This window comes from Mercenaria mercenaria, chromosome 14, assembly GCF_021730395.1.
Source record: "Mercenaria mercenaria strain notata chromosome 14, MADL_Memer_1, whole genome shotgun sequence".
NCBI classification, from domain to species: domain Eukaryota; kingdom Metazoa; phylum Mollusca; class Bivalvia; order Venerida; family Veneridae; genus Mercenaria; species Mercenaria mercenaria.
Window position 1 is genome coordinate 38,007,195 of NC_069374.1, and position 9,760 is coordinate 38,016,954.

General features: G+C 36.1%; 2 protein-coding genes across 2 annotated transcripts; both read right to left on the reverse strand.

Moving 5' to 3' along the window:
• Positions 1–1,302: 1,302 nt before the first annotated feature.
• Positions 1,303–6,961, reverse strand: LOC123529945 (uncharacterized). Its single transcript, XM_045310567.2, has 2 exons — positions 6,509–6,961; positions 1,303–6,287 (listed from the first exon to the last, which is right to left on the reverse strand). Exons 1-2 carry the CDS (start codon positions 6,777–6,779, stop codon positions 4,297–4,299), a joined length of 2,262 nt encoding a protein of 753 aa, XP_045166502.2. The 5' UTR covers positions 6,780–6,961; the 3' UTR covers positions 1,303–4,296.
• LOC128548169 (uncharacterized) lies at positions 2,430–3,359 on the reverse strand. Its single transcript, XM_053522596.1, has one exon. The coding sequence runs from the start codon at positions 3,357–3,359 to the stop codon at positions 2,430–2,432; it is 930 nt and encodes a 309-aa protein (XP_053378571.1).
• Positions 6,962–9,760: the final 2,799 nt, after the last annotated feature.

A 9,760-nucleotide genomic window follows, 5' to 3' on the forward strand; every position in this document is an offset into this window, starting at 1 on the left:
TTACAACAGTTGAATACAGGGTTTTGAATTTGATGCAAAAATATATGCCCTATCGTAGGTATAATAACAAAGGGTTATACTAGTAAGGTTAAGCGTTTATCCGGGTATAAACCAAGAATAGCTAGCGTGTTTCATTGATTTGCCAGCAGTCCCAATGTGGTCTATATCCGTATTTACAAATGGACATAAATAACACTCAGTCCTTCAGTGCAGTAATTGCAACTAATCATACAACTGTTAACAGCAAACTTAAACTTGTATTAACTAAAAGTATCCATGACAGTTCCGTAACTGAACTATCGCTTTATCACTAAAATCACCAACCTTGGGTTTCGAGTAGCACCCAGTATCACTGAAAGTAACATGGGACTGTGCGGGCCCAATATCAATTGTAATGTTCTTACAAAAGACAAGCGTGCAGAAAACTTACGCTTCTTGCGTTACGGATGTCGCCAAGCTTTTCGACGGGAATATGAAGGTATTACAACAGCTTGTGTTGGGTAAAACAGGTTAGGTGGACATAGAATTGTCATTCAAAGTTTTACACAAAATTTATTGTTTGAAAGTTGTAGTTAGAAATTTTCCTGACATTCCATAGAAAACCTACCTATATGTTGGATCTTTTCCACAGTATCTTGTCTTGAAGGTACTTTGAATATTAAATTCAAATTAAACATGGAATATGCAGGTTTAAGGTTCATTCTATCGAAAAACAGTAGGTCTAAATAGTATAAATTGGCAGATTTGTTATTGAATAAAACGTAAAAAAGTATGTACCATAAAATGATTGACTTCGTCTTGGAACGAAGCATTCGAAAAGATCAAACGTTAAACTATGATTACGACTCTTCTATAGTCGTTCGATGACAAATTTGAGAACGAAATCGGTCATGTTTTTTTTTTTCAAAATCAAGGTCTGCTTCAAAATACATGCGGAGTTAACTTATAATGTAATGATAGACTGACAAGACATGTATTTAGTTTCTACCACCCTTTAAATTACCCAGCTGATTTTTAAAAGGCAGACAATTTACGCTTAAAATGTACTTTGTAATTCTTCAAACGATTTTCACCGTCCTTTGTTGACATGACGGACAATTTATTTTATTTACTACAAATATTGCACGTAGAAATTGTGTCCAACTTCTGCGAAATATAAGTAAAAGATAGTACTGGTTGTAGTCTTGTTGAACACATAATTTGTAGCCAGTCGCTTATTGACATGCTTGATTCTTTTAATGCACATAAACGTGATATATTATTGTCCTAACTACCTTCCTTACAAACAAAAGACAAACTCCATTTGCGATTTGCGAAACGACTATATTGTGACGACATTATTACAAGAGTTAAGAAGTCATTACAAGTATCATTGCGTACAATAACATGTAAAATCTAAGTCACTGTAATAGTGAACCAAACTCATATGCATGAAATAATGACATGTGTACTTATGCATGTAATATTCACTATGCATGTAATATTCACTATGTTACAATAATTTAAGATATCAATGACATCAAATATTTTCATACTTTAACAGTGACAAAATTTCATGTTTATAATGTTAAAATATATATGTCTGATATGCCCATCGACGAGACCTCTAGCTGCACAGGTAAAACCAGAGATAAAACTCTTTGAGTAAAAAACCCTCTGGAACCCTGTACCCGCGGCTGGCTTGGACATCTCTCCGGACAAGAAACGGCGGGATATTCTCGTTTCATGACATTTTGATACATTTATGAATACATATTGTAATAGTGTGCCTACTCTATAAAATAACAGTATTACATGTTACGGTTTCAATTACATTAAGTATTTCCTAAATAAACCTTTGCGTGATACCATAAACTGCACACTGATATAAATTGGATATTTCCGAATACTCGGACAGTTTATACTTCTATACACTACAAAAACAATCTTTATTACAATTTCACATGTATGTTAAAGCTTTCAAAAAAGTAAACTATGATACTTTGAACACTGTACGTAAACATGCAGATAAATAGTCTTAAACACTTAAATAAGTATGATACTTTGAACATTCTATGTAAGCATGCAAATACTCATTATACATAACGCTTATTTGTGCGTTTTACTCCTGTAAAAGAGCATTGAATTTGAAGCCACAATTAGAGTATCGCTAGAACTGATTTAAACATGTATCTAATCCTCTTACGTATCTCACTATACGCTCTAACAAACAATACCAGTCAAACCGGTTTGTAAATCAGTGTCCGTGAGGACAACGGTACTCTGCTACACGATGTGCCGCAGAGTACAAATAGTCCTAACTACCTTCCTTACAAACAAAAGACAAACTCCGTTTGCGATTTGCGAAACGACTATAGAACAAGCAAAGTATAGATTGGGAAATATCTTCAAATTCAATGCTCTTTATGTATGAACAATTGCTAACGCTATTATAAATCGAGCTTTTTTGAAACCGCGAGCCTTTTCTCAATTGAATCCTTAACATAACCATCTTTGGCAATGTCAGACTTCCACCTCCCATGTCTCTTTAGACATCTTTCAGAGATATCAGAACTTTTAGCTGCTTCAGTGATACCACTGGCTCTGAGAGAATGCGTACCAAGATTTCTATTTGGTGCAACTAATTTTAATTTACTTACAATACATTCCTTAGCTCTAGTATAACTAAGAGGCTTGTTAACCTTTACAAGAGATACAACATTTTTCGACCTTAAAGCTGGTTTAAATAAAAATTCGTCAGGCTTATCATTCAAATTTGCGGCGTTCATATATTTCTGTAACAAGACATACGGGCACGCCGAAGTGCTGCCCTTTGAAATAACTATATCTGAACCATTACGATAAATATCAGTTTTGCTCTTCGATACATATATTGTCACGTGATCTTCACTGAAACGCACATCTTTACATTTTAAGTTCAATACCTCACTAATTCGCATAAAACCTGCGTAGGTAATCATAATCATAGACAAGTCCCTTAAAATACATATATCATCACTGTCAATGAACATGGAACACAAAGAATGCAGTTCATGAGTAGATACAACGTCCTTTTTACATACTGGTTTGGAGTGTGTACGCTTGGCTGCTTCTAGTAATTGTTTCACAACAGGACTTTCTGTCGGATCCTCCATATCATTAATGTTATGTACCCATTTAATACTGTAAAAAGCTGATGTCACAACGTGATTAGATTTTCCTTCGTCCATTAAACTGGTGAAATAAAGCCCAACCGTGAAGGGATGTGCCGGTTTGGAAACGAGTTTATTTTTGTGGCAGAATTTTTCAAATTGTGTAAACGAATTGAAATATTTATTTACAGTGTTATCTGCTTTGGATTGTAGTAAGTAACTAGCCATTTTTTCTGCCATATGAGTCGAGTTCTCTATAAATCCGGCTTCATCGGCTTTCCTTTTCAGCGTGGTAACTAAGTCAACACCTAATAAAGAAATAAATACATTAGTACTGCATGATATCTTATTATACCGTATGCTATATATTATGGTACAAATTTGAATGCTACCATATCAAATGGTAAGACACTTTTTCCAAAAATGCCGTTATTGCCATTGCCTGAAATAATGCAATTTTTGCCAATAACTCGAACCTCGTGTATGTATGGTTTGAATCCTCTCTGCTCTTCAAACAACCACGGCCAATACGGCGCACTGACCCACTTTGGTACAGTCAATGTACTAACAGCTTTTTCTTTCAGACATTTTCTTATACATGCTAATGCAAGTCTAGGTGGTGGAACTAACCAGTTCACTTCAAGTTCGGAGCCCCAGGACTGCATTAGAGCATCAACCGCTTCTGTCCCGGGTACCCACCAACGGGAATTAAATCGACTGCATTTGTTATTTAAATGTGACGCAAATCTGTCGATTGTATGAGGACCCCATTTACGATCTAATTCCTTAAATATACTCGGACATATTGACCAGTCATCTGAATCAGAGCATCTGCTTAAATAGTCACTCTCTGTGTTAAGCTCCCGTGGAATCCACTCTGGACAAAGTACAATGCAATTTTGATCACAAAATTTATTCAGATCTACAGCTATTTTATGTATATTGTTTTTATTACTACCGTTTAAAAGCACTGAAGAGACATTTTTGTTGTCTGAGTATACTTTCACATAAGAACCTTTAAGCGCCTCTTCGTGTGAGCGCAGTACTCTACTTACGGCTTCGGCCTCACGCCAAGTCGAACTATGGCCCTGTTCCATTTTTGACCATGATCCGATTACTTCTGAATTTGTAAATGTGGACTTACCACTACCAGTTGAAATACCAACTACATTTGTACTTCCGATTTGGTATTAAATGACTCACGTTGATGTAAATGTTTGTAATCAACCTTTTCCGAGGTTATCATATTAGAAATTTTGTCCACTTCCGGGAACGTGCATCTGTTTGGTACTATACCACTATCCACTTCCGGGGATTCTAATATCGTATTCACTTCCGGGAATACGTGATCGGCATTTACGCCTCCAAATACTCCAGAATTACTTATAATGTCCGCTTCCGGGGACAAGCTATCATCTTTGTATTCAATTTCTGAGAATACGTTACCTGCTTGTGCATCATGCTTACAGTAAACATCTGACTGGTTATCAAAACCTTGACTTTTGCGACGCCCCATGACGTCATCACCTAGTGTATTTTTTGAAGGGCACTGAGAGTTGTTCAATTCAACGTACCCTCCGTAGCCTAATTGTCTTGCATCTGCAAACACGTTATACATGCATATTTCTTTCTTATCAATGTTTTTACCATTTTTGTTTAAAGAACGTACGTTTTGTCTCCAGTATTGTAATTCGTCAATTGCGTTTTCTGTGATCATTACTGGAGCATTCCAGCTGGCTCTAGAATTAATACAATTAAATAAATATCTGGTTAAAAGCCGTACTTTGTTACCTATGACACTTTGTACAGAAGTGATCTGTCCTACGACACTTGCGAGATATCTAACAGGTACTAATTTATGTTTTGATATACTGACCTGATATAGAAGAGATTCTATGGAAGACTCTAATCCCCGTATTCTATTTTCAGTAATGAACAATAGATTATGTTCCACATCTAACACATGACCAAGCCACGTTACCTTTTGTTTCGGTACCCATTCGCATTTCTCGTGTGCTAGTAAAAACCCAAAATCAATGAAAGTTTGTTTTGTATAATCACTGGAAGTGATTGCATTCATAAGAGAGTTATGACCGCCTATACCATCATCCAAAAACATAATGATTTTGTGTCCTTTGCATCTCAAATATGAAACAACTATTCTCAACAGTTTTGTGAATATGTGCCCAGCTGTTTTTATTCCGAATGGTAAAGAATTAAACACGTAATATTTTTTGGACCCGTTCTCAGGGAACGAAAACCCTAGATAAGTTCTGTGCTCATAAAAAATGTCAATATGATGATAAGCTCCTTTTAAGTCGTATGTAAATAAAAAGGAGTTCTTTTCGAATAATTTCTCTGCTATTTTTATATCCTCAAATTTAATTTTGAATTGGTGTAAATGGGGATTTATATATCTGCAATCTAAAACTAATCTCTTTTTCCCTTTTTTATTTATAGCTACAGTGAGGGGGTTGACTACCTTTGGTGTTTTTTCTGATTTTGATATTATACCTTTATCTAATAAATCTTGAATTTCTTGCTCTACAAACGAAACATTTTCTCTGGCTGAACGATTATTTTTAAGTATTGTTCCTTCCGGAATTGTTTTAAAGGGTAATTTATATCCTTTATCAATAACATTCAATATGTAATCACTTCCAGTTGCCTCTTTCCATTTATGATACTTTTCTTTCAACCTACCTACAGGAGATAAGGTTTCAGTGGGCTCTTCCGGACCCATAATTTTAGACTGCCCGTCATTTTTCTGATCTAATGTACATAACAAATTTATACTCATCTTGTTATTGGAAGCCTTTGCTGCGCATTCCGGCGCTCCTTTCCAATGTCCGGGCTTGCCACAATCAAAACAAAGCCCGGGACGTCTAGGTTGCGTGGGCGTGGTCGATGCGACTGTCGCCTGTGGAGCCGTGACGGTAGACGTGGGTCTCCTGTATGGCCAAGATCGGCGTGTCGAACGCTTCTTCTCTGCCTTGAACTTTCGATTGGCCCTTGATTCGGCCTGCATCATACGCTTTTCGTCATCCGAGTTGTCGGCAAGAGGATTACATTCGTACTCGTGTACGACTCTCCATCCCAATTCCGAATTGTCAGCCAGTCGTATTAACTTTTGCCGGTGTAAAACCAGGTCTTTTGCTGAAATATATATATTGTGTCACAAAGATATAATTGTTATATTCAACGCGTGTTACTTTCATAAATTTAACATACTTCCCGTTAAAAAGTCAAACATTTAATTGCTTGATTACCTGCCTGGTAGACATACACCTGTCAATCAAATTTCGTGTAATTTATCGATCGACAGTACGGTTGAACAGTAAAATGTATGACATATTTATAAAAATTAAATAACTAACCTTCTGCTATTTTCCTACTACATTCGTCCGTTTTTTCGTCAGATAACAATGACTCAGCTTCATCCAAAGCTACGCCTACTTTGCTATTGTACTTGTACTGTTCTTCGTTTGACTTTCTCTTAAATTTTGGAATTCCAGCATTTAATAAATTTGAAAATTTTTGAGCATTATTATCACTTATCTTAGTTATTATTTTCTCCATGTCCGTCAACAAAGACGATCTGTGCTCTCGTAACTTCTGCTCAACGCGTTCATCGATGTTTGCATCCATTTCTTACTGGTGAGAGTATAACGATGTCGCCACAAGAGAGTATCGCTAGAACTGATTTAAACATGTATCTAATCCTCTTACGTATCTCACTATACGCTCTAACAAACAATACCAGTCAAACCGGTTTGTAAATCAGTGTCCGTGAGGACAACGGTACTCTGCTACACGATGTGCCGCAGAGTACAAATAGGATCATTGCACATTGTCGTTCAGTCTAAATGCGTTAAACCTAGTACATGAAACTATTGCTCAGTCTGATGAACACGATAAGATTAATTTTTGTACAAATGTGACGCGCGTAAGATTTATGATTAGAAACTCAGATTGAATTGCTATAAGGTAAAATTATCAAGAAAATTTGGATAATACCGTTAGCTGTTCAGATATAAATCAAAATTTGTTTCAGTTTAGAAAAATAATGGATATCTGTTCACCGTTGATTAAAAGAACTTTAAACACCGAAGTAAATGGGTCAAGAGAAGAAAATCCTTGGTTCAACGTTGAATGCGATTCGAAAAGAAAGCATTTTTTGCCGATCTAAATAAATTTAGATGCAACTGGAATAAAAATAACAGAATAAATTTATGTTAATACAGAGCGGAATTTAGTATGTCTTTAAAGCTTTCGAGAATGTTATTGTCTCTCCCAAAGCTGTGTTATAACAGATACTTATGAATTACTGAACAATTGTTAAACTTGTATTTACATATCTACTATCTTGCCATACATGTTATCTTTATTACCTTTTATTTATATTGAAGATATGCTGATGGATCTTGTTTGATTTATTACGTAATAAAGATTCTTCTTCTATACTTGGACTTAAGGGAGAGTTCTTTATCCCGATGATCATTCTTGATTGCTGTTATAGATCCAATGTAGCACTATTCAAATGGTATAATCTAAAAGCATTTCACAGTGTGTTTTTGCAAAATATTCTACAACCTGAAATGAAATCTAAATCCTGTCCTTCATTAAAATATCTTTTTTTTCTCCAATATTCTAATCACTTTGAAAAAACACATTATCGCTCTCAACTTGGTAAGCGTAAAACTGTCTTACTTCAAAGAACATTACGTGTTTTGAATACTGATTTTGGTTACCAAACTAGTTATTGTCAGTCAGTGTACATAGAACAATATTTATACAAATCAAACGTGATGGATCTATAATATTACGTTTAACGAATGTTATTGTTTAATAATGGCCTTTATTAATGGGTTCAATATAAGCCTGACATAAAACCAACAGCAAAGGCATATTTTATGATTTTAATAAACTTGGTTGTTGCAAAATTATGCTACTCGTTTCATTCAAGACCCACCGTCTGAGTTTTATGATGAGTGCCTCTCTTAATATTTTGCGCACAGTTTGGTACAGCTAAAAGGTCAGTTGGATAGCTTCTTTACATAAAATACATTTTAAATGTAGTCTGAGCCTGTCCCTATGTTGCTTGCGTTCTATGCTTCTAAAGGAATCTTTCACAGACTTTATCATATTCAACACTTTGATAGTTTGACTGTCCGCTCCTTTTAATGCCTAACAGAAGAAATTGCTCCTAGATAGGTGCATTGACAGCAACAGAACCGACGAGAATTATTCCAGAAAGCCAAAACCGACGATCGTGAGATCATTCGGTAACCAGCAATTGATGTAAACACATCGAAGTTTCAACGAATAATTTATCCCAGTACCTTGATAAAAAGGGTATTACAGCTACACTGCCCAGGCGGATAAATTATCTAAAATAGACGTTTGACCTCCAAAGACTTCAGAAGTGTTGCAGTATTGTGACTAGGATTTGAACTGTAGGGCCAGCACACTCGTAGATATTACACCATTACGGTAGTTGAATGCTATAAACGACTAAAAATCAGAAAGCTGAGGATGAGACACATAGTTTGGACACACAGTAATCTACTGAGGAAGTAGGAGAGTTCCAGCTAACAAACGAGGTTCAACGTTACTGGCTAAGTACAGCCGAGGCATATGGTGGCTGATTTCTGCCATTTCGTGTGTTCGTGTCGGCGAGGCGAAATGTCGAAGTAACGAAAACACGAAAGGTCGAAATAATGCTTATTTGTCGTGTGTTCGCCTTTCGACATTCGAGGCGAATACAAGAAGTAACGAAACATTGAAGGCGAAAGAACGAAATTTCAGAGGCGAACACACGAACTTTTGTATTAATCACTTTTCGTATCGGCGGGTATTAAAACTTCGTTATTTCGACTCCAATGTTTCGTTACTTCGTGTATTCGCCCAGGAAGGCGGGGGCGAACACACGAAAACTGAGCTGTTTTCGACCTTTCGTTACTTCGACCCGCCGACACAAACACACGGCAAATGTATCGTGTAGGGTCTTCCTTAATACACTATGATAATGGCGCAAACTGGGGCGTAATTTGTATATGAGCCGCTCCATGAGAAAACCAACATAGTGCGTTTGCGACCAGCATGGATCCAGACAAGCCTGCGCATCTGCGCATTATGATCAGGATCCATGCTGTTTGCTAACGGTTTCTTTAATTGCAATAGGCTTTGAAAGCGAACAACATGAATCCTGACCAGACTGCGCGGGTGCACAGTCTAGTCTGGATCCATGCTGGTCGCAAATGCATTATGTTGGTTTTCTCGTGGCGCGGCTCATATATGAATTTTATACCAGAACTGAAATACTTGAAGAGTGACATGTTTACTTGCATATAAAACATTTTCTATCATAAATTGAGAAGAAAATGTATAAATGATAAAACGCATTATCTAGATAGCACTCAAATTAAGTTCAGGTCCGCGTAATGATATGCCCCGTAAGACTGACAGAAGCTTAATGTATGTATCCGACATGTAAATTTAATATTAGTGATAAAATATCTACACAATTACATCTTTTATGGAATATAAATCATTAGCTTTAGTTTAAGAACAAATATTATTTTATAAATGGTAAAACACATTATTTAGACAGCATATTCATTTCAGCA

Bases quoted from the DNA above. Each gene is read 5' to 3' on its own strand.
- LOC128548169 (XM_053522596.1), bottom strand. From the start codon at position 3,359: ATGGCTAGTTACTTACTACAATCCAAAGCAGATAACACTGTAAATAAA.
- LOC123529945 (XM_045310567.2), bottom strand. From the start codon at position 6,779: ATGGATGCAAACATCGATGAACGCGTTGAGCAGAAGTTACGAGAGCAC. The intron at 6,288-6,508 runs GTTAGTTATTTA...TATATATTTCAG, and splicing joins TAGTAGGAAAATAGCAGAAG to CAAAAGACCTGGTTTTACAC.